Consider the following 25,296-nt stretch of genomic DNA (forward strand, 5'->3'; position numbering starts at 1 on the left):
ATGTTTTCTGGAGGAATTATTTAATTTCCTAGCAAATGGCATCCACTATCCAGACCACAATGGACATTGAGTCAAGTCAGACAATCTGAATACAGTACTGGGAGGCCAAGAAGGAAGCATGAACATATTTCTCCTTAAACCACAATCATTCATTCTTATTAATACATTCACCCAGATATTTAGACCTCCAATGATGTGAAAACTTATTTCCACTCAATGTAAATAAGTTTACTTTAGTAATATGTCAAGTCACTATAAAAAAATGTAGACTGTAAAGCAGCTCTTGTTTTTTGTCATCAATGTGCAGTTTGAACATGTCTCTCATTGCATCGGGATTTTTTCTGGGAAGAAGCACTCAGGGTCTTTGAGATGAAGTATTAGGTACAGAGGAAAGATAATGTGAGTGCAATGATTTTGCATAATGAGACAAATTAAATTGAAAGCCTTCCACAGGGCAACCACTCAGAAATGCAAAATTTCTTTCAAGTATTGTATTGTTAAAAATGACTCTGCATTCATCTACAAACTCACAACAGACTGGCAATTAATTCGGCTCTTTGAAGGCAGTCCAAAGAGCACACAAAATCAAATCAATGCATTTCAACCAAAGGCACGGATTAAATCAAATCTTCAAGCCACCCGCCAATAGCAAATTCCAACCGTGTCATTCGATGGCAGCCCTGTGTGTGCCAGAGACTGCGCTACACAATAGAAACCTGCCATCAACCACTCGCTTTGGAGTCGCTGGCTGTGGAGTGGGTCACAGATTTGATTCGATCTTTATCACGTTGCTTCTCTGCAGCATCGACTGTCAACCAAACAAACATTCCTCCAGCCAGAAGAGCAGCTGGCCTGTCTGTTTTTAAATAGACAAGTTCATTAATATCAGGAAATGTAAAATATCAGACAAAACTTTAAATGGAAATGTTTAATCACACATTATAATGGAGCAGATATCATTTTAATTGCAAAAGATATTTGACAACAGTTCTCCTTCACACGTAGAAAACAAAGCAGGATTTTCGTTATGTGTTCTTGTGAAGCAGTTTTCTGTGTGTGAGAAGACATTAATAACTCGATTAAGAGATAGTGGTTAAAGTCAGATTGTCTCCAGAAATAAGGGAGGCTGCCGAGCCTGTGAATTAAAGACATCCTGCAGTATACTGCCACGTACCAGGGCGCCCTACTGCCAGGGCCCTGTACACCACCGGCTGGGCCTCACTGCTGTGACTGGGGCTGACAGAAAGAGACAGGGAGGGAGACGGGCTCTTTTCAAATCTCGGGGGTTCAATTAGCATTTCTCATACAGCAAGCTCAGGAGACATGACCACCTGTAGTTCCTCTGGCTCTCAATGCTCTGAAACCTTTTCATGAAAACTGTTTATTTTCAAGGGAGAGGAACGAAGAAAGAATTAAAGGCAAAGAAGATAATATGTGTGAAGAATCTGTGATAGAGAGAGGGGGAGAGAGAGAAAAAGGAGGGAGAGAAAAGAACAAGGAGAGAGCACTCCTCAAGCATTGTGCTCCAAGAGAGCCTGTGAGTGACTCAAGGAGGGTGTGGGTGGAGACTGGGAGGGCCCTGCAGGAAGGAGCCGGCCCTCTGCTCTGCAATTGGCTGAGAGTGGCCTCTGTGAGATTGGGGAGAGCCGGTGGGAGGGGAAGCAAAGCTACAGCTTGTGAAGGGGCTGGAGGCTGGTAGATCCAGCTATCCACAGCCTCTTATACAGAAGGTGCACCTCGGAGAGCCAGAGCAGAGCAGTGCGAGGCTCCCACTCGCTTCCCTCAGAGCCACCTGAGCAAGCCCGACAGCCAAGGAGCCCCAGCAGGCTTCAAGGCTGAAGAAGGAGAAGTCCTGGATCAACATTTTTTCGAGGGAGGGGGCTGAACACACTTTTGTTCCACAGCTCAAAAGATCTAAAAAGGATTATTGCCAATATTCTATATTGTTTTATAGACATACTCTATTATTTTTCTAAAATTTCTCTTGGAAGGATGGCGAGACATGGGAGTCAGATGTTGTCCACCAAAGCCATGGCCCTGGCCCTGGGACTGTTCTTCCTGACCTCAGCAGCAACAACGGAGGAGTATGACTACTACAGCTGGCAGTCAGACAATTTCCACAACGGGCGCTTCTACACCAAGCAGCCACAGTGCGTGGACATCCCTGCGGACCTGCGCCTCTGCCACAATGTGGGCTACAAGAAGATGAGGCTGCCCAACCTGCTGGACCATGAGTCCATGCCTGAGGTCAAGCAGCAGGCTGGCAGCTGGGTGCCCCTTCTGGCCAAACGCTGCCACGCAGACACGCAGGTGTTCCTGTGCTCCCTGTTTGCACCTGTCTGCCTGGACCGGCCCATCTACCCCTGCCGCTCTCTGTGCGAGGCTGTGAGGGACAGCTGCGCGCCCGTCATGGAAACGTATGGCTTCCCCTGGCCCGAGATGCTCCAGTGCGAAAAATTTCCCATCGACAACGACCTCTGTATCCCCATGCAGTTCTCGGGGAACCATGCCACGCAGACTCCAGGTAAAACCGCACCGACTGACCCTACTGCTCCCCACACACTGAGCTTGTACCAGTTCCAAGGTGTACCAAGGTGTTCAATAAAGAGGTTATAGTCTCTAGAAAGGCAATACTGTATTTAGGTCAAGAATGAAAGCTATTATTTGAAACTAAAAAGTACTTGTTTAAACAAAATAAATCTAATTTTCATTGGAAGACAGCTACAAAAAATCAAAATGTGTTTATAACTATATGTGTGTATATATGGCTGTATATATTTATTTGGTAATGGCTGACTTTAGAATGAATGCTTCTAAAAAGATAACAATTGCACAAGATGTTTGGACAGTTTCAAGAGGTAAGAGGCTGATAAGCAGCAACTGTTTCAATGAGAGTTTCTACAACAAACCAAACCTTCACCCTCCGCTTTCCTGATAGTCCTGTTTTTTATAGGTGTGCAGGCAGTATATTAAAGTATGAGACATGATAACGCTGTGAAAAGTAAACTGTAATAGAAACAGCTATTTATACTATATTTGTGTGACAAAGCGGTACAGGTTGACATTCTTTACATTAGGACATTTTTGTTTAAGAGAAAAGAGAAATCTTGCAGATCAAATTTTAGAAAATGTATTGGGCATTACTGATAAATTAACTTATTTGATGTACGTACATAAAAGTCTTAATGATACCTTATTCATTCTAACAAAATATTAAGTTAAATATCAGAAAAAACACTAGTTGTACAGAAAAGTAATCTCACAGCAGTTTTTGTGGAATACTTCGACTCTCCTTGGAAAAGCATTACCAAAAAGTATTGCACATAAGAATCTCTTTTTTTTTTCCCCCACTTCTGTCTATAGGGTATAATATCATTTTTTCATATGGGCTTTGCTTTCTCTGAAGTTAGGTCAATCTCTCATGTAATCAGTATCAAAAGCTACAATCTACGTAGGAGGAATTCACTACTTTTTCCAGAAACAAAAACTTATTCTCCACTTTCATTATTAAAAAAAAATCTCATTTGGAATGTGGATGGGGCAGGCCCTGCTGTGATTGTGCTCCCTCTCCTTTTTATTTAGCTTGGCAGTTAGTCAGCCAATTAGGTAGAGAACCAATTACTGCAGATTGCTAATTAGTCAGAATGGGAGAAAGTTAGTTAGCTTCATTGAATCTGCCCGCCAGAAGGAAGAGATGGTGGGACAGTCTGAAAAGTAACGGATAGAAAGGCTGAGGGAGAAAGAAAAAGGCGACCAAGGGGCACTGGGGATTTTAAGAATGGGAGGGACACTGGAATATGGGAAGACAGATGGGAAAATTGGGAGACAGTGGCATGGAGAGAAGAGAGGGACCGAGAAAGAAAAAGGCAGACAGCAGTAGACAACCAATAGCCTCCAGTTCTGTCAGAAATTTAAAAGTGTTACTTTAGTTGTGATAAGTGCATAAGGGCCATAAAGCAGTACTTTAGAACTTAAAAATAACATAAAAAGTGCTTTATATATATATATATATATATATATATATATATATATATATATATATATACACACACACATTTTACATTAATTCCTCAAAATACATTTACTTTAAATTTAATTTTTATTGAAATCCCACTGTTATGTATTATTTATTTTTGCAAACAATTTCAATAACTTATACGCACCTACTGCACCCATTTCAGATTGCTCGTTAAAGTCAAATAATAATGATCAATGATAATAATAATAATAATAATAATAATAATAATAATAATAATAATAATAATAGACATCTTCACAATGACGTATTACAAAAACTAACTTTTTATATTATGAAAACGAATTATGGCTACGAATAAATATAGTTTGTAAGTGTATATTTTTTGCTTAACATAATTTTACAATCTTTTTCTGGAAGCTGTGATGCAAGGTTGTACCAAAATGCATTTACAAAGGAGTATACTTGATTTAACATGCAGGAAAGTCATGTGTGAGTCTGTGTGCCAATGTGTGTGTGATGCTGGGGTCAAATTGTAACATTTTCACTGCGAGCGGGCGGCTAGCTCGTCAAAGCAGAATGCCTGACATGCTGCTAGAAACCAAAGCTTGTAATTCCTCACAACTGCTGTTTACTTAAAAAAATACAATAATTAAAAAGCATGTTCCATGGTGATACCACAATGAACTGTGTGGTCAGTAATTAGGGATTCTCAAACAGAGTAAATAGTCAAATTAAACTTTCACACACATTTACAAAGCTCTGGGATAGTCAACCCAGTGATACACATGTTTTTTTGTTGAGCAGCAAGTCCTCATAAAAGTATTAAAGTGTAACTAATTAAAGAGAGAATAATGCATGGCTATTTAACAATTATAACAGAAACTATGACTTTTAGGAATTATTTTCAGTTAAAAAAAAAAAAAGATTGTAGAGCTTATGCCGGCCTGCGGGGGCTTGATTAAATCTTAACTATGCTCCAGTTGAACCACACTTGCTGCATGGTCAGACGGCCTGTGTGCACAGACAAGGAGAATTCACATTCAGGTACACAGAATGACTTGTTCTGTTTTCCTGAAAAAGCCTGTTAAAAGCCAAACTTTTGCATCAGTAACCCTGCTTTGTTAAGAGTTTAGAGTTACATGAAATAAAAGCCTAGAGATAGTGTGGCAACAACAACAAGGACCTGACATGACTAGCCGTTCTTGGGAAGTAACACAGAGCAGAGAAAAATCGTATTCCACAGGAAAACACACACACACACACACACTATATATATATATATATATATATATATATATATATATATATATATATATATATATATATATATATATATATATATATACATACACATACACATACATTTAAACTCAGATGATTAGAAAAACATGGAAAACTTTTTAAAAGGTCATATAGTTGTCTGAGGTGAGTCTCAGCAGCTCTGCTCCAAGAACCTGCTGTGTGGGTTTGCACAAAGGACACGGTTGTATGGAGTGACTAAGATGTATGTGCTTTGTGCTTTCTAGTAAACAATCCCGAAAATATTGAAATGACAGATATTTACAGTAACATTAGCTGGTGAATTCCTGGAAGCCAAACTCCCAAAGCAAAGAAGAAATCAGTTAATGTATTAAATACCAGCCTGGTTTTCATCACCTTTTAAACTGTTCCATATATGCCAGACAAGCTTTCCACAAGCATGCTACATATAACAACATTAAGAAAACAACTTCCCAATGCCACCACAGAGGAGGAATAGCTCAGAATAGAAACTCATGGTTTAATAAAGAATTGCATGTGGATGTTAAATATTAAGCAGCTGCTCCGTCTCTTGATCTAGCTGCGTTATGTCTTTTTTATTGGTGTTTCTGACAGGATAGGTCAAAATTTTGAGGAACAATACACGCTCCAAACAGACGGCTATCTTTTCATGTTGGTTTAATTTATGTAGTTATTAAGAAGCATATTGCCACATCATCACATCTTGGGTCAGGGAAAGCATTGAGCCTGAGAGCATAAAACATACAAACCCAAAACAATGCAGGCAACTGCACTAAAAATACATTTAAAAAGCGCTGTGAACAATGTGGCGACCTCACAATTCATAATTCATAGGATGTCCCACAATTACAAGAAGTGTACTACTGTTAAAAGCCAATGAGGTGTTTTAAACCTGCTCACTCTCTGTATAATAGACTTTTAAACAGATGTAAAAATATTAGGAATATTAGGAAGCTGTTATTATGACCTTGTCTGAGAGGGAGGTGTCCACACTTTGTTCTGCTGACAGAAGCGATAGGACTTCCCTGCCCCTCCCTGCCAGTGTGCTAGGTGCTTATCAACTCGCCCTGCCGTGATCACGGGCAGAGGAGCAGACAGACAGTGCCTGTCTCCTCTTCATCACCCCCAGGGAATGAGCCGTGAAAGACCACAAAGCTGTCGGTCAACTCAGCAGCTCCGGCCTCCCTGCGGCCGTGACAGCTGACTGTGCTGACTCCCCTGTAACTACATACCAGCGACATTCACAGACACAGGCTGCAAAACCACAAGCTCTACATGGTTTCTGTTCAGTGTCCTCAGTCTTCATCTCATACAGCCATTGTCCAACGTTAGTATGCCTTCCTGTCTATTCAATACATAATGTTTGAACTTGCAGTGACAATATTAGCAGTAAGGAAACCTGGATGTATTTCCACTGTATACTTAATTTACGCTTGACATATACATTTTTGTATGTTCAATTGTATGTTTTGTAAAATAGAAATGCTTAGCTGGGAAATATTTTACAACTTGAAAACTACAGGAACTGAGAAGATATATGCTCTAGAAGATACATATTGTGCGCGGTTGTAATATCAATGTTACAAAACCATGTATATCAATTGTCACAATAAGAAACTAGTATTTCCTTGCTGAATTGTGTGGTGTCTTGAAACGAGTATGTTTTGTGTCAACTCTAAGCACCCTGGATAAAGGGCATCTGCTAATAAATACTTAAGTCACGATAATAATAATAATAATTATAATAAAATGTCAATTAGACTAATTTTCACTGACAAGATAAGAGGTTGTACAAACAACTGACTGTGACTGTACTGTCTTAAATCATTTAGCCAGTTTCTGTTGTAATCACAAGTAGGGCACATATGGTGTGCAAGACACTTGTCAGGCAATGTTTGTTTTCCTCCCGATGCGGAGCGTTTGAGCGGTTGCTACTATTGCTCTAGGAGTCTCAGACCAGACACAACGCCTCATCTGTCAACTGGCAGCCTCTCACAGCACTCGGTTATTACGATCATCCATTTGCTTTACGTACCAGGTTACGTGTGGACATGATAAGAATCTGGCTTATCTATATCTCTACAATGGTATTCTTTAATCAATATATAGTTCACTTTTTGGCATTATATTCCTTCCTGAGATTTCAAATTTACAAGGTTATTTCCCCCCTTATCAGCTGTATTTGTTTGCCCCTACATTTAGTTTCTCATGTAAAAAAATTCAAAGCTGTAAAGCCCAACAATCCACAATCCCGTGTGTGTGTGTTCTGCATCAGTCTTTCACTGATCGCCTGGTTTATAAAAACAGCTGACATGGCCGTTTCAGCTTCACAGTGTTTCGCTGTACTTGGGAATTCCTTCCCCCTACCTCCACTTTTCTATCACCCATATCAAGAGTTATCAAGCCCTGCTGGAGTAATATATCATTAATCAAAAATTCTGTACCAGAAACTCAGGAAAACTCAGTATTACAATAGACGATCAGCTTTAAACTTTGGCCCTATAAACTTTTAATATACTGAACAACATAAGCAGATTGAACTCATGAAAACAGGTTTGCTCCAGTTAAACATGTGACAGCCCTCAATCTGCCAAACATATATATATATATATATATATATATATATATATATCGGAGCCCATTTGCACTTTATTCAATAGACAAATTAAAGTACAGCATGTTTTTAAATTCCAGATAACAAGTCTTATTATATAATCTTATCTAATAAACTAACGTGAAATTCTGCAGCATTTTTGTATATTTGCAAATGTCCAGATCTAGTTACCGATACATACCTTTCAATACAAATACAAGAAAAAGATAAAGAAAATATTAGACTTATTTCAATTGGATGGGGAATTAAACATGATATTGAGTGTCATGGTGTTAGGTCCTGTTTACAGAGGCTGCAATAACAATTTAATAATGAATTATGAATAATTAGTGGAGCCCTGGTATAAAGACCTGGAGTTATACAGTTAATCAAGATAATCGAGAGATAAGCAATCGAAGTGGAAAATATAGCTCATGCTATGCTAAGAATGCATTTTCCTTTCGCCTGCTTTGGCGCAGTTACAAACTGGAGACCCAGCCAATAAAATGACCCTCTTCAGATATGAATAAACTATTTTTAAACCCACACAGGGCATTACATCTCCCAATGTATCACACAATAAAGCTCAGCGACAATAGAACTCCAGTTTAATTGAAATTCCAGTTATGCATGTTAACTTTTAACTGCACAATGGCACCACTGCACAATTAAAACACAACCTGCCGCACAAGCTGCCAGGGCTGTAGTGAAGCTCCCTGGTTGCTCTGGGGACAGGGACGCTGAGAGGATAGGGTCTAACAGACTAAACGTCCCAATTACGGAAACTGTGACCTTTGACTTATACTTAACTTAATTGTTGTACCTTGGCTGGTAAATTTAAGGAAGGTGTGCCATAAAGAAGTATTAGACAGCCTTGTAGTTACCAAAAAGTAATAAAAAAAACATTTGAAGAGAGAGAAAAAAAATGTGGTTATTCTCTTTGTATAGTACTAAAATTCATGCCTATGGCTAAAGAGGCACAAGGGGTTTTTGAATGAACCGAGACAGAAATAAAATACGTGTTTTCTTTACTAACTCATGATTGATCTGTTGATAAAGGCAAATGCTTTGGCAAACCAGTTAGAAGGAATTTTACAAGCATGGCACAAAATCCCCTGGCCCATTTTTCATTCTGTAAGAAAAGTGCTTCCGTAATACATTCTCTTGGTCATGGGGGACAGACTAAATGTTAAATGAATCTTGCCATTGCAACAGCATTGTTTGCGTGCACAATGTAACATCTACATAGGACAGCTTTGGCCAAGATGTCTGAAAGGACATGAGATTCAGCTGACTTTGGCATGCTTTCATCCCCTCTGCAGTGGGATGCTTTTTTCTATTGTCGGCTCATGTGAATGCATTCCTAAAAAACAGTTCACTGAGTAAAAAATCGAAACAAAACAACCAAGACAATCTACTATTGACCCGTATTTTAAGAACCAAATACAAAGTAGTGTTTAATTGGGAGTCTTAGCCCTGTTTCACAGCCCAAACCTCCCAAGAGCACCAGAAGACTCTCTGACAGCAGGTGGCGCTCTACCAATCCCTGGCCTGGCGTCTTGGACTAGTTTTGAGGCCTGTTCTCCTGGGCCAGGCTTTTTCCAGGAAGGCATTCCCATTCACACACAAAAGGCTGGGCCGGAGAAGAATGCAGTTCAGTTCATAATAATACGCTTTCTCTGAAACGGCCATCGCTTCTTTTATAGGCTACCAACCCCCAGTTTTAAACCACACAAAAGGGCACACACACGCAGTCATACTCATTAAATTCAATTAGAGCTGTGCCATTGCCCAAGCCCTTATTTAAATGTATATTTAAAAAGAAACCGGGAAGGACCTGGGTAACAACGTCACTAATTCTTAAAAAGCAACAACAAACAATAATTACAATATTGTGGTTTTGTATTTCTTTACTAAATACAGAAGTTACAATATGCAAGTATATGTTCTACACACTTCCACACTCAAACATCCAATTGCAGATGGAGGTCTTTTTAATTACACACAATATTGTCAGCATAAATCAAGTGTGAACAATTAATAACCACTCTTCTGGAATGTTCTAACCCATCCCCAGTTTTTACTCACAGCTTTGAAGGAAGTGGGCAGCTTGATTATTTTGTTGGCAAATCCTGGCATCTCTGTTTATAATGGATGGGAGGATGAGGTTGGTGTGGGGAGGGGGCCACTTACATCAAAACATATCTTCTGACAGTGTGGAACACATTCAATTATTCATACTGTGGTAGAATTGTCAGCAATTGTCTGAATGCTGACGGGCAACTGATATGGAACAGATTGTACAAATGTGATTGTGTACTAATGAAGACAGAAGATACAGTTGTATTGATGTGGTCCAGTGCTGCTGGTTCCCATATCAGGAGTTTTGGCAGTGTCTAAAACTAGGAATAGATATTAAAGGAGTCTACCAAAACCTGTTCAACTTCTAACAGCATTTCAGACACAGAGCAGACAACCGCTGGGCCGCCTCCTAGAAACTGCCATCTAAACGACTGGATTAATAATGCGCTGTAATGGTCTGCCACCAACAGTATTCATTTTGTCAATGGCATTAAGTGCAACGTGTTGTATGCTGAGTAGAATTGCTTTAGCTGCAGGCATACATCAGAAGTCATGCAGGCCACTGTTAGGACTGGCACCGAGAGATTGATAGGATTTACAGTCACACGCATTCTATTCAAAAGTCGATTTTATGATCTGATCCAGTGAATAAACAGAGCAGAGATTAAATTGATTGCCTTGCCGATCCATTTCCATAGTCTGCTAAAGAGCTTAGCAAACATCATTTGTTAGCATGCTTCTTAATTTATAAAGGGCGCTGTATGACACAGTATAGGAACTACACAGGAGTAATTGTTTTTGTCCTGAACAATAAAATAAATTATTTTTATTGCTGTCATGTCACTCCATTCAAAGATAGTTCAAAGATAATGAAATAAAAGAACATGTTGTTCTACTTTAGAATGGCAACATTTGTAAAAGTTTGAATCAAGACTTTTGAATCTCCTGGGGTGGGGGTGGGGGGGTAAATCCATTATCTGACACCCTGCCTGGCTTAACGTCAGTCTTCCTTTACCCAGAAAACTGATAGTTCATCGTGCCTTTCTACTTCTATAGATTAGCGTTTAACAAACTTTCCCATGGTTGGCTGACAATAATTCTCTTCTTCTCTTTCACCCTCTGTGGGCTTTAACACATTTTACTGTGGCATTGTTACAGTCCATTACTGTAAAGTTTTCTCATGTCTGCTCACCAGGCAGACTGCACAGGGATAATCCCCTCCTGCTATTAACTATTGACTTAAAGTCATTTTCCCAGGCAGAGCTGGCAGTGTGTCCTTGCAGCCACATACTACAGGGGTCAGAGTTCAGGGTGCTGCCAAATGCCAATCAATTCTCAAGCCAACCTCCAGATAACTCAGTTTTCCTGTCTGAATTCTTCACAATATACCACTGCTGTGCAACACAGAGAGTGGGCTTCTGGAGCTCACATAAGCACTGAAGAGGTCAAGAATGGCAGGACATAAATAAATAAATAAATAAATAAAAACACTTCAAGGGTTTTAAGGCAGAAGTAAACAAAATCATCAAAATTCTGTTTCATTGGGACGATACTAACTTCATTGTTGACTATTAAAATGTGAATTCACATTACTGTCCCCTACCTTAAACCGCAAAATTCTTTCTGCAAACTTGTAAGCTGTGATTTGAGGCACACTAAATATACTGCCAATAGCTCTCAAGCAGATGTGCACACAGAGCCACACGTGTACATTCCTAAGGGTCTGAGCCATAACTGGTTCCAAAACCGTTTGAAATTTTTGGAATCACAGCGCTCGTCAGAGAGACCTGAAGTTTCGGCCTGTCAGTACCGATGCTAACTTTGAACACACTAAGCCTCCAGCAGTCCAGGTCTCCGCTTCTCTCTTTGCAAAGAGGAAATCCAACATCCTCAGCTGCCAGAAAGCCCCCTGCTCCCCCTTTTCCTCTCCAGAGCTGGGGATTAACCTCTGTTAGTGCCGCCCTCTCACCCCTGTCCTCATATGGCTGTGAGGAGCATAGCAATGAGCCCCAAATTCACCTCCAAGCTAACTATGAGGTTTCATTTCAGGGAGAGCCAGTAGGGGGCACACTCATACAAGAAAGACTGTGCAGGGGTAAGGTGCAGGGAAATAGGGGGTGACAGAGCCAGCAGACTGTCCCCACGTAGAGCAAAAACTGAAGTATCAATGGGATCTGGTACATTGAAGTGTATTGCATGCATAAGATTCTTAGTTGGGATACTTACAGTTCACCATTAAAACTAAGGTATTTGTTAAATTTGACATCATGTTTCATTTGTATGCTGTTAATGTCCAGATGTAAATTGGTGCCCTTTATTTCCTGCCAAGTAGAATAATCAAAGCAACTACTGCTAATTAGTGCATTCTCTTCACCATTACTACACAGACCAGACCACTGTGACAAGCACAATCAGGTCGTGATAGTGAGTCGCGTTATAGGAATTATTTTCTGAATGATCCGACTCCACCTCATTCCCATGATCTCAATGCAGGAAAAAAAAAACACACTGCTCAAAATGGAATCTGAAAATTGCTCTATTTTCATATTCTTCCAAACACACTTATGTCAGTTGTTGTAGCAGCTGTATTTAAAGTAGTCACCTCTAAGACTCTGCTAGTTCCAATTTCCTTTTTGCTGCAACACTTGCATTTAATTTAAATATGTACTATATATAGAATAAGAAATATATACATATAAATCCAGTTCCCACCTTCAAAATTAATTTATTACACCTACTGCTCCACACAGTAAGTCAATATAATGTTCTTCCTTCTTTCCCCAGCCTCCAAGGTCTGTCCTCCGTGTGACAATGAGCTGAAGGCCGACACAATAATGGAGCATTTCTGTGCCAGTGATTTTGGTAAGTACCTAAAATAGGGCAATAACAACACTGTAGCTACCTGGGTACATACTCTCTGTCTCTATTGCTGCTTTGAGTCTTTTTATAGTACTTATAAGGCAACACCAGCATTCTAATCTAATGTAAGAGATTCCTTATTTCTGTAGTTTGTGAGAAGCATGTCAGAGTTGCAATGCTCTGTATTGGGGAGCAGGGCAAGTGTGTGGGAGATAGCTGTACTGATTTATGCACAGCATCACAAACTCCCATTTCAGTGACTCCAGCGCGTTACCTGTGCAGGATAGGAGGCAGCTGTGCGGAGAAACGCTATATTAACACTGGTGCAGTAAAAGCAGTGAGGCTGAACGAGACGTGATGAGATTCTGAGGAAGGGGAGCGATTCCCCTGGACGCTAAATATTGACGGTGCAGTGTTAGCAGGTGTGATGCAGAATACTGTAGGACTGCATGATCATATTTTAATATTGCAATTTGAGGATCTATTGTCTTGGACAGCCTTCAGTAAAGCTTAACTCCAATACAGTGGGACAACGTAGGCTGTTTACTTCAACAGGTGCTGACAGAATTAAAGAAAACTACTTTACATTTTAAATGTGAATCGAAAAAGCACATTGTACTTAGTAAAGCCATTGAAGCCTCCATATATTTATATCTAGTTCCAAGTCTTTTACAAAGATTCACAGAGCAGACCCATCAAACATGGAGCTGTTCTTTTCAAGAATCATTAAATCTCTAATGATTTCGGGCTGACTGGTTTTACGGCTCCAAATTTGTTCTCCTATAAATTCAATTGTATAACAGACTGGAGTCAGTTACAATAGTTTAACTACCAACCAGCCAGCGTATAAAAGGATCCTGATTCCAGCCCCAAAAGTGGCCACCATAGACTTATTTGTTTGCTTGTTTATTCATCTCAGTGCTGAGATTGTGGCTCTGATGGTACAAGATTGACTGCTAATCCTTCTCATTAAACTTCGGTAGCACAGCGAAACACAGTCTGCCATTCACTCAGTCCTGTCCTAATTAGTCTTCCAAGAAGTGTGGTTTGTGAGCTCCCTGAGACATGTCTCTGTGTCAGTGGCATGCGGCACAATAAGCCCTGAAATGTAAATGACAAAGTGTTTAAAGTTCATCTGGCTGTTATTCAAAAGCCACAGGATTTAAAGGAGGTTTGGAAACCCCTCCCCCTCCTGGACTACAATACACATCCAGACACACATGTGGTCCTTGTATTACAGACCTTGTTGAAACGGTTTTCTTTTTTAATACGCTCATTTATAGTATCATAAAGTTAACAAATTACTCGCAGCATGAGGCGACAGTTTAAAAGGTTGTCACGCTTGTCTGTTGTTCCATTTTTTGTTTTAAAAATTAGAAACAAAATGATAGTTCTTTCACACTGGAAGCAGGGTGACGTCAGACGCGTTCTGGTGTAAAATCTTCAATCTGAGTCACAGAGGCACGCTACTCTCTCCACGGGTTGCTGCTCTGAAGCATTAAACAGTTCTGCAATATCCTACCTATATAGTGCAGGAACATGCTTTCTGTGAGTTATGTTATTCAAATTATAAGCTAGGGGTCAAAGATAGGAGAAGTTTGGTGACTGGCGAGGCTTAGCATTAACTAGCTGTCCCTCCGAGTTTATCAAAAATTTGTTTCACACTTGATTAAACGAAGACGGCAGTAAGTGTTCGAAACAGGTCTTAATTAATTGTTATTCAAAGCACTTAAATCAGATAAGTATATGTAAATTGTTTAATATATTTTGGGTTCTCATTATTATGATTTTCAGCTGAAATTACAAATTTTTATAAAACTGAACTCAACAAATGTATAGTTAACAAACTACAGCCATTCTGGTAGCATGTGGCCCTGTGTCTGCCCAAATAATCCCATACACTTTAAATGGGTTTATGTTCTCCAGATATGTAGGCCTATCTGATATATTAGGGACACATAGGACATAATCCACATAGGACCCTTAGCCACGGGTAAGCAGACATGGTTTATCACTAAACTGACCCTTTTAAAGTTCAATAATGAATCTTTTGTAATGGAAGTGTAGAGCATCAAAGCACTACTTCCAAAATGTGTTAGGTCCCCCATGCCCTGTGGCAGAACCGCCCCCGAGCCCTCAGTGTGACTGAAGTGCGTTTTGAAGTTCTCACTCCAGGAATCATGTTTCTGGAAAAGCCCAAGGCGTTCAAAAATATTTAAACATAATACGCATATATGAAACTTGACTTTAGAGTAACGATTAAAAAAAATGCATGCAGTTCTTACCGCAAATGAAGTCACAAAGATCTGGGTGATTTTCTTAAGTAATTTAGAAGGAATGTAACTTTTGGAAAGCGCCGTGGGGAGGGACAGTGATTTCTGCCCTGTATCATGTGTGTGCTTAAGAAAAATGTATATATAAATAAATATATTACAAGAACTTGGAACGTGTGTATAAAGATTTCATACAATATGCTCGTATATTTTTATAACAGCTACTAAAGTCGTCTCCAGGCATTTTCTCGGAGCAATTCACTGCGGTTTGTTTGATTAGTCTGCTTTGGATGTTGCTGAGCTGTGCGAGCTTGTTTTCCGTACCTGCAGTTCTTCTGTCAGCACCCACCAAATCAGATCAGGATATCTCCCACATTGGCACAACCAACACCTTCTTCTGGTAACTGTCTGCATTGATTCCACGGATACCTGAATCACACAACAGGAAGTCAGCTGATAAGACTGATAAGATCCGAATTCCTCAGGCCACATTGAAATTCTACCAAATTACAATAATTGTGAAATATTATTTATTTATTATTTATTATTAATATTATTTTTATTTCTTGGCAGACACCCTTATCCAGGGCAAAACAAAGTGCAAAAATACAGTTAAGTACAAGGCATCAATCATTATGAATTTAATTTAACTAAAACATAGTCATTCAAAATAATACATTTTACAAATTCCAATTTCCAATTTCCAATTTACACAAGTAAACGAGTCAACCTGCCCATTGGGCTTTTTTTAAATACGTTAATGTATCTAAAGAGTTGATCCTCCAATTTTAACAATGTGGTGTTCATAAACCCACTAGTATCCCCTGTGATATTTTAACTTTTTCTGCATTTAAAGAGTGCACAAGACATCTTGAGCAGAAATTCAAGTCAGTTGCATTAAATTTAAAACCAAAGACTGGATGTCTGACAAGTTTTTTTTCTTTTCTGTTATTCAGATTTTTAAATGCAATTTTCTATAGGTTTCTCACAGCGCACTATAACTATAGACTGTAGCTCCCAGTGCTGTTCAGTGATTTGAAATAAGAAAAATTCTCAGCTTCAGGGGTATTGACTCTATGCTTCAGACAACACCTTGAATTATTAGACTTGTGGAGTTGATGTCAGAACCACTGTTGTACACCTTAGGGTACAGTACTGTTATATTAAGAAATTCCAACCCTACCCCTAACCTCAAAACCAGTCCCTGACTACTTACATACCCAGGTACACAGTAGTACTGTGCCAACAACCACTCCAAAGGCAAGTTATAATTCTAATGATTTGGAGAGTGTCACTGTTATTGTCCTGCTATGAATCAGCTAACTATTGAATTTCATATTCTTGGTACCTGTAGAAAAGTCTGTTATCTTCAAATGACAGGCAGACACACAAAACATTATTTTCCTATTGTATTCCCATCAAAGGAATTCATTATTTTTTGTTCTGTGCTACACAGAGACAAGTCACTCTTATAGTGCAACATTCAGGATGAGCACAATGTCAAACACTTCAATCAAGATTTTTTTTTTTTTTTTTTTTATTAATGTTGATTTTGTGTTAATATAGAATGATGACTTTTCAAATCAGAAACCTATTAACCTCTACTCAAAATTATGTTCTGTTTAAGCAAAGAATACATCTGCACAACATCACTGACACGGTGAGCGCATGCCTGATAACACGTCACCGTCCTGCCAATAGGAAAGGGTGCCGCCAGGTGACAGTTCAGACACCTTAATCTCTCTTCTGATTTGTGTTTTCCATTATCCCTTTCTCCTGCTGCAGCCAACATAAACCATGAAAGGCACAGGGAGAATTGGTTTGGGCAAATCTCATGGTCACAGATTTACACAATCGGCTTGACAATGTGCCGGGAATCGGGTGAGGCTCTACGAGGGGCTTTGATCCCGTAATTGCTCTCAAAACGGCTGCTGCCACGAAACTGTATTAATTTAATAGCACTTCTTTTTTCCTAACTCGTGTTGTTAACAAAACTGATCTACGCGCTGCGCCATTTCCAGACACTCCTTTCTTTGTAGCCTTTCTTTTTTTGCTTTTCCTATCGGTCTTAGGCGACCCACAGTCCTCTCGTTGCTGGGCCTGAAGGTCCTATGGATAGCAACCTCACTGGCTTCAGCTGAACTGCATACACTTACCTTTCATGTCAAGTCATCCCTGACAGACCATCATAAAACTGAAATGAAATTAAATGAAAATGTCATAAAGAAGTGCACGCGTCCTCGCAAACTGCTGGGCCAAGTCGGGCGTCTCAGGACAACGTGAGGTGGTTGCTGGGAATGTGCCACTTTGGAAAACTAAGGATAGAAATCGTGGATGTAACAATCTTAAAAGAAAACTCGATATTCCCCTTGGTCTCATTAGTCCATCTACCGGAACAGACTTACTCAGTTGTAGCTTAAGTGCTAAGTTTACACAGCTTTGAGAGCTGGCATTGAACTAATGTTCATTATTAAAAGAGAAAATTAAAATTGGCTCCCGGACGAGAAGCATTTTTGTTTTCCCTTGGTTTTCGACAAAATGGAAAATGGACAATATAAGCAAGACAATATTGTTTCACGTTTTAGTGCCACAAACTGACACCATCTTATATTTAGTGTTTGCAGGTTTTACGCCACTGGTTTAATAAGAACCATACATTGATAACACATTTTAATTATGTGATCACTGGTGTATTTCTATTTCAGTCTTTCTAGGTCTAAATAAATATGGCCTTATAGATTTTAATTCTCCAAGTTTTGCTACCTTCATAATACTATTGTTTACTTTGACAGAGGAACAAAAGAACAGGACGATGACATCATGGGTCAGATGTCACATATATTATACTAATGAAAAAAGCCTGTTATTGTTGCTCACCATCTCCAAGCAACCATCACTTAACGCAGCAGTATATATAAACCTAATTATAGTTTAATCTCAGAGATTTCCAGTATCTTGTAAGTAACAATTTCAGGAAATATGAGTTGCCAGAGTTTAAATAAAAGATGCACAATCAAAAACATTACAAGAGCAAAAACTACCTGTGGCATACGACAGACATGCCAAAACCTGTGGTAAATTGATGGCAAACACAGTTGAGAGCATGGAAATTACTTCAGTACATTTACTGGCTACATAAGCTTAAACACCATGTAAAAAGCATAATTACTGGAACCAGCCCTTTTTATGTCTTCAGCGCAGTTCATCTGTAATTGAAAAGAGAGGGGGTGCCGGAGTGTTTTCCCAGTGGTCGAACACATAACACGCTGACAGAATACAAGAGTAGCTTAAGTGTTTATAATGGATAGACTGTGCAAATATACTGTCTGTAGAAAGGATGACGGGGCCAGATACAAGCCAGGCAGTAACTGATTGTATTGCTCTGAGGTGTACCGAGGTCAGGGGTGGATTTGCACTAGTTCCCTGCCATCTCTGACCTCGGGCTCTCGCAATGCCTCAGCATTTGTTCCAGGCTCAGGAATTCGTTTTCATAATCGGTTTTGCACATTTGGCTTGCGGGCTAAAGTGGTTGTCATATTTGTCATTAGACATTTTGGCTGGAGAAAAGTAGCACCCAACAGTGACCCAGATGAACCACTCTATTTACTTTAGGTATTTATTTATACATTTGTTATGTTTTTCTCACGAGTCTCTGCTGTGCTTTACAAAGGCCCCGGAATCAAGTTTTTACAATTTTCCAGTACATCCTTTCATCATAAAAACTTACTTTGTGAAGGTAAGCTAACATAAATAGAACAATGTATCTCTGTTTAATATCACTGACTAGTAATTCAAAGTGAATTAAGCTCGAAACACGATACAAAGTAAAAAAAGACGATTCCTAATTTACCAAGAGTGTGATTTACAGAACCTTATTACTGTAATAAATTGTCTTGGTGCAGTAATGGCCTCTTCAGTAGCGTATGTTGCAAATCCCATCTGTATGAGCCATTCTCACTGAAACAAATAGCAGCCAGAAAAACATATCCTACAGTCCAATGCTGCCTTTAGTCAGAATTTATCATTGTTGTTAATTACAGAACCGACAATCATTTATTTTTGTGGACTCTAAAGACTTATGAAGTTTAATTACAATTACGTAATAACTCAATAATTAGTGTGTAACATGATTACATCTGAAGGCAAGTAGCCAACTCCAAGCACTAATACAAAGCATTTCTCTACACTTACCCTCTGCGCACCTCATTGGCCCCATTTCCAGATTGGAACAAAACCCAGAGATTACGGTGATTACTACGGGTGTATGACTTGCATGAATTCACTTCTATTATATTGCCAAGTATGACTTCAATGAGATTTTTGATCTTTGCACTGAAACGAATTAGGAGTCTAATTTTTTAATGGCTCTCACCTCCCGTATGCGTGTTCTGCTACTTTATCCCAAATTGCTTACAAATTTGCATTAACACCTTGAAATCTGATTTTTTAATAACATAAATAAAAAAACATGTTTGCTGGAGGAAGATCAAGTCCTTGAATGCTTCACAGCACCTAATACAAGTGCTTTGTAATGGCTTTCAGATCTCTCCCGTGTACTGCAGGGATGTGCTTCCCAACTTTTTCAAGTCTTAAGACGGACCTTTTTGTGCTGCTCACCAACTGTTGTAAACTTGAAATAAAACATTACTTTCTGTGAGACACCCGAGCTTGTCCTGGTATACAGAGTTGCAGATTTCTGGTCCTCGGAATTATGAATTTATTGAATCCCTTGTGGTTATCTTATGTTACACTGATGATACACTCTATAAGTTGATTATAGAGTATTATTTTGAGTACTATAGCTAAATTATGTACTGAAATTTAATTTCGTGATCATATTTTGGTCTAGTTAGGGTTAGAGTCCGCGGTAAACCTAAGCTTTCATTAACGTTAGGGTTGTTTTCTACCGATTTAACTTAAATCGGTTGTAGGTTTTTATGGGTCTAGCATGACATTTTGGAGTCGGCTAGCGTTGGGGTTCAGGTTGTTGTTTGGCCATCAAATGGGGCAGATAACCCACTACTGTAATCTAATGGGTTACAGTTACAGTAAAGCCCTCCTTTGCAATAACACAGTTTATCATAAAGGCTGTAAATATAATTTATCATGTCTTAATATTGTAAAAAAACAACTAGTAAACAAGTGTCTGTGGACAGGATCCCAAAAGAGCATCTTCACTTTGGTCACTGAGCCGACTCCGAGGACAGAAGAGAGGTTACAGACCTTGTGTGTTGCATGGGCGATGTATTCCAACAAATTTGAAGGAAAAGCTGTTTCTTCTCAGGATGACAGCTACTTTCCATGTTGCCCCCCCCCCCCCCCCTAACACCCTCCCCCTTGACCGAAGCTAAAGAGCTCTTGTTTAAGAAGTGGGTCCGGACTGTCACCCGGACACTGGCCAGGCCCACGCTTGCATACACTTCTTGAAAAGGGGTACGGGGGGGTTGAGAAAGCTTCTTAAAAAGATATTTTTCTTCCAGTTAATGTGTGTTTCAGGTTGTAATTACCGGTGGCCACAGTGAAGGCTGAGGTAGTTTTTGGAGTCTGAGAGGAGAGCCTGATTGCAGTAGATTGCTAAACAAGACTCCAGTATGTGTGTTTTTGCTCAGCCCACTCCCGCATATTGATGTGTCTCCAGCTGGAATGTGCTCTCCAGCGTTGGCCTCATGAACACCAGGCCTTTGACGCCACAGCTTGGGTCTGAGCTGGATCCCCTTTGTACAGCAGGGAACTGTCACTATGGTTAATTTAATTGTGCTTCTTATTAATCGTTTTGGGTTTGTTTGTTGTTTTTTTCCCTCTTTATTTGCATTCTCTATGGCTGAGTTTTACAATATAGAAGGGGCCAAAACCTCACTGCTGAAATAATATTTATTTTACTGCCAAAACTCTGACATTGAAACTGGGATCAGATTGCAAATGGCAGTGCAGCTAACTTTATACCAAAGTCAAAGACATTCCACATCATAAATTACATGAAAATTAGGAAAATGTATGCGTAGATCAAAACCTGATTTGAAAAGAAAAAAAAGTCCAAACTGCTGTTTCCAATACTTGAAAGTGAAGCTGTGAACCTCGGAACACCTCCCCCCAGAAATACAAACATCCTTTCTGAAATGTTCACTGTTCACACTAGTACATCTATTAATGCTTTTATCTGGCTAATTGTTAAAGGTAAACGTAAAACGGCTTTCTCTGTAGGTTACTTTTCTATTGACCTTCAAGGGATTCAGTTTTCATGAGTGTTTATAGGTACCATGCAGTCAGTTGCAAACTACATCAGCTTCAGAAATGTACTAAACGATTTGGGTTTAACAAGATAACAGGAATCTAAACCACAGCCAATAGGAGCCCTGAACAAATTGCAGGTCTTCGGTGCACTGCTTCACGTGAGCTTCAGCCAGAATCATTACATGGCTTTAGCTCAGTTGCCTTTAATAGACGAAGGACAGACATTCACAGTCGTTATACTGTACCATGCTTTCCCAGGGAAACTTATTGTGGGGGATGAGGTTGCTTTTCCAAACATATGACTGAAGTCAGTGACGGAGCAAAGCAAATCTGATGTGCTGTGTGTGAACAAGCTAAAACAAAGCTGAGTCATTTTCTCTAATCCCAGACTGTGTTTGCTCTGGGAAGCTGTATATCTAAGTTTTTTCACAGAATAAACTTCGCTCTCAATCCAGAGTGCACTGCTGTTATAAGACTGCAAACCTCATTGCTACTAATTAAGGAAATATGCTGTTTAACCAGAAGCTTTTTGTGAGGCCATATAGGAACAGACTGATAAACAGGACAACCACTACCAGCACAGATTTGAAGACTGGCAATAGTAACTGAGAGTGACCTAACCATTTATGTGCCAATGTTCATTATCTGTTTTCTATTCATGCTGAAGGAGACAGACCTCGCACATCCTTAAAACAAATCCCTGGGACTCAATAGTCACCGCGTGGCTTTCGTTCACGTCTCTCACTTGCTTGATAACTGTGTTTCCTATAAAGCTCTTATGCAATCCTTCATCCTCACCTTGGATGCGAAAGCACTGGAGACGCCTGCAAGAGCTCTCACTGTATTCCAAAGCCAACTCTAAACTTTAAGTGATATTACAGTTCCCTGGACCATCTTATTAAATGAACCCAGCAGAGTGCTTCCAACACCTGGCTGTTCCTCTGACAGCTGTGAATAGGTGGGCCGAGGTGGGGGAGGACTGGGATTAGTCTGGTCTCACTCTGGACATTTTGTTTAGCAGAACCTGTCTCCCTGGACTGAGAAAGGCTAGGAAAGTCTGCATGCTATTAACACCATCCTCAGGGGGGTGTTAAATGAGATCTTTGTTCAGAAAGCGCTGTCTTTCCTGTGCGACTGACAAAGGATTATGTGGAGATGCAGTTAGCTCCGAGAATGAGTGAGCCAGACTGGGATTAAAAGAAGAAATGCTGACTTTAGCTGCACCTCGATCATTCCTCAGGGATGGGTGATGGATGTTAAGTTTCAGTGATGTGGGTGGTCATGCATGTATCTCTAATTTAGAATGATTTGGTATTCTGTAGCTAAAAACTATTTTCAGAGCCCAGTACAAAGATTTTGGGAGACAGATCATTCTGAATATTGCGCCAAATCAAATATTTTAAATTTAAAAGAGAGAGTAGCATGGCTATTTATTTTGCTGACGCTATTATTGTGGCAAACACTTTTTTCACAGTTTGTAAAAGGACACAAATGTGAATGCAGACAGAGTAAATACAACTTGATGGTGTATTGATGGAGAAGAACAGGCAAGTGCCCACGATCAATGAACAATTAACTCACCCTGCTTTTCTCATTCTCTCCCTTAGCGCTGAAGATGAAGATCAAGGAGGTGAAGAAGGAGAAGGGGGACCGGAAGCTGATCGCCGCGCAGAAGAAGAAGAAGGTTCTAAAGTTGGGCGTCCTGCGCAAGAAGGACCTGAAGAAGCTGGTTCTGTACATCAAGAATGGAGCCAACTGCCCCTGCACGCAACTGGACAACCTGGGCAGCAATTTCCTCATCATGGGCCGCAAGGTGGACCAGCAGCTGCTTCTCATGTCCATCCACAAGTGGGACAAGAAGAGCAAGGAACTCAAATTTGCCATCAAGTACATGAAGTCCCACCAGTGTCCCACCTACCACACCGTGTTCCAGTGACCTGGGACTCCACACCCCACAGCACCCCAAAGAACCCCCGAACTCTGAAAGAAAGCACACGCTGATACTTATTTGTCTTTCCATGTTTCCTTTTGAATGTTATTAATATCACTAATTAACAATAAGTGCAGTAGGATAATAATATTGATCGTTGCAGCTCACAGCAATATGAATCAGTATATGTCTCACAAGGAAATTCTAACATTGTAGTAACTCTTTTTGCCGGGTTCCAATCAGAGAACACATTTATATTTTTCCAGCAGTCATACAACAATATTATAAATAAGAATACAATAAATCAATAATAGAAAGAAATATGAAAAAAAAAGATCTGGGGAAATGTAGTTTGGGATCTTTTTGATATATATTTTTTGTTTTCTTGTGATTTTATTTAAGGCGTATAGGGTACACACTTAAGAGTGGGGCAGCACTAGATTGAGTGAGAGGAGCTTGTAAGAGGGAAAAAGCAGGGATGCAATGGAGGGAATCTGAAGAAAGAATTAAAGGAAGTGGGGGAACGGGATATGACTAGTAAAATATAAAGTGCTCCTGTTTGTGTGTTTGAGTAACTAAGTGTGTTCCAATGGGGGGCAGGGAGACAGGTTCTCAATAAGGAAAAACAAACAGTGTGGATTCCTTATTGGAGCCGATGGACCAACTAGCTTTTGTAGATACGGAGAAATTCTATCCTGTAAAAAGTAGATTATTATGAAAATAAGGCAAAGTGTGGGACAGGCCCTCTTTCCAAGGACAGAGAAGTGCATCAAGCCGCCATTGACTGTTCTGCAAAGCAGCCCTGCCTGGACAGCCCAGAGCTAAACTGTGCACAAAGGCGAAGGACCCCTCTGCTTTGAAAGAGAGGAAGCTACTGGGAAGTTGGCCACTGGCTTGATGCATAAAAGACTCTGGATTTTACCTATGTGTTGGTTTGTGAGATCACTATTATTATTAAACTTTTTTATTATTATTATCCTTATTTGCTTAAAATATCATCTACAGATATAAGGTCTACAGACATAGCATCTGCATCCACTGTTGCTGTAATAAATGCTAAACATTTTAACTTCTGAGATTATGTTAAAAAAAGCAAAGAAAAAACACTATCAGTAAATTTATAAGTAGTCATGTTACAACCTTTTTTTCTGCAAAACAATAATAAAATATACTTGAAATTTTTATACAGAACAACAACCAAACACCTGTGCAATTATTTGAACTTGGAAAAGGACATCCTTGAGTCATTATCATATTATTTACATAGTTAAAATGAATATTAAAACATGCAAATTATGACTATCAAAAGTGGTATTCAATCTGCATTTGACCTTTATTGGCCAATGTGTTCAATTGCATGCAACCTTAATTATCAATAAGGACTAAGAGAATGCATTAAAACCAAACAATGCAGATAGAGCATCAGTGAAAAAAAAAGAGATAAACAAATAAAACATCTCAAAAGCATTCCCTCAGCACATCAGCTAAACACTGACCTTCCCTCAAGCATCTGACATTTGTGTGGGTGTCCTTCCGCTCATTACATTTTCATTCTTCAACACCATCAAAAGCATTGCTTGGAAGCGCTGTCAGAGTGCTGCACTTTCTAATAAGAGAGAGAACAGGCAGCTGACAAGGATCAGACCTGATGGAACATTCCCCAGGAGAGACGGGGCCTCCTGTGCAGATATTTAATGAGACGGCAGGCCAGCGAGCAACTGACATCACACCTCTAATCAGAACGGCAGTCTCACCCTAAAAGTTTTTTGTCAGCAGCTGGGGAGCAGTGAAATTTCTGCTAACACTTCTCTGCATGCCGCCACAGTTTCACAAACTTCTTTCTGGCAAATGTATTTTCCTCCTTGGCAAGATCTAATGTTCTAAACCTCCTTTAAGCACAGAGTTTGACCCCTATAGTTTTCTGGGCCAAAATATTGTAATTGTGTTCCATAGGAGGCAGTGTTTTTTAGTCTGTTTTCTTACACTTTATAAACTATATTCTAACTATAGTTTTCCAGTTCCCTTCAGCACCACTCGCACCATCACTGTTAGATAGGACCTTATGATA

General features: G+C 39.6%; 1 protein-coding gene across 1 annotated transcript; it reads left to right on the forward strand.

Moving 5' to 3' along the window:
- Positions 1-1,687: 1,687 nt before the first annotated feature.
- sfrp5 (secreted frizzled-related protein 5) lies at positions 1,688-24,204 on the forward strand. Its single transcript, XM_066693231.1, has 3 exons — positions 1,688-2,524; positions 12,720-12,797; positions 22,906-24,204. The coding sequence occupies exons 1-3, from the start codon at positions 1,993-1,995 to the stop codon at positions 23,232-23,234; spliced, it is 939 nt and encodes a 312-aa protein (XP_066549328.1). The 5' UTR covers positions 1,688-1,992; the 3' UTR covers positions 23,235-24,204.
- Positions 24,205-25,296: the final 1,092 nt, after the last annotated feature.

This window comes from Amia ocellicauda, chromosome 20 (assembly GCF_036373705.1).
Source record: "Amia ocellicauda isolate fAmiCal2 chromosome 20, fAmiCal2.hap1, whole genome shotgun sequence".
Classification (NCBI taxonomy): Eukaryota; Metazoa; Chordata; class Actinopteri; order Amiiformes; family Amiidae; genus Amia; species Amia ocellicauda.

Bases quoted from the DNA above. Each gene is read 5' to 3' on its own strand.
- sfrp5 (XM_066693231.1), top strand. From the start codon at position 1,993: ATGGCGAGACATGGGAGTCAGATGTTGTCCACCAAAGCCATGGCCCTG. The intron at 2,525-12,719 runs GTAAAACCGCAC...TTCTTTCCCCAG, and splicing joins CCATGCCACGCAGACTCCAG to CCTCCAAGGTCTGTCCTCCG. The intron at 12,798-22,905 runs GTAAGTACCTAA...TCTCTCCCTTAG, and splicing joins TTTCTGTGCCAGTGATTTTG to CGCTGAAGATGAAGATCAAG.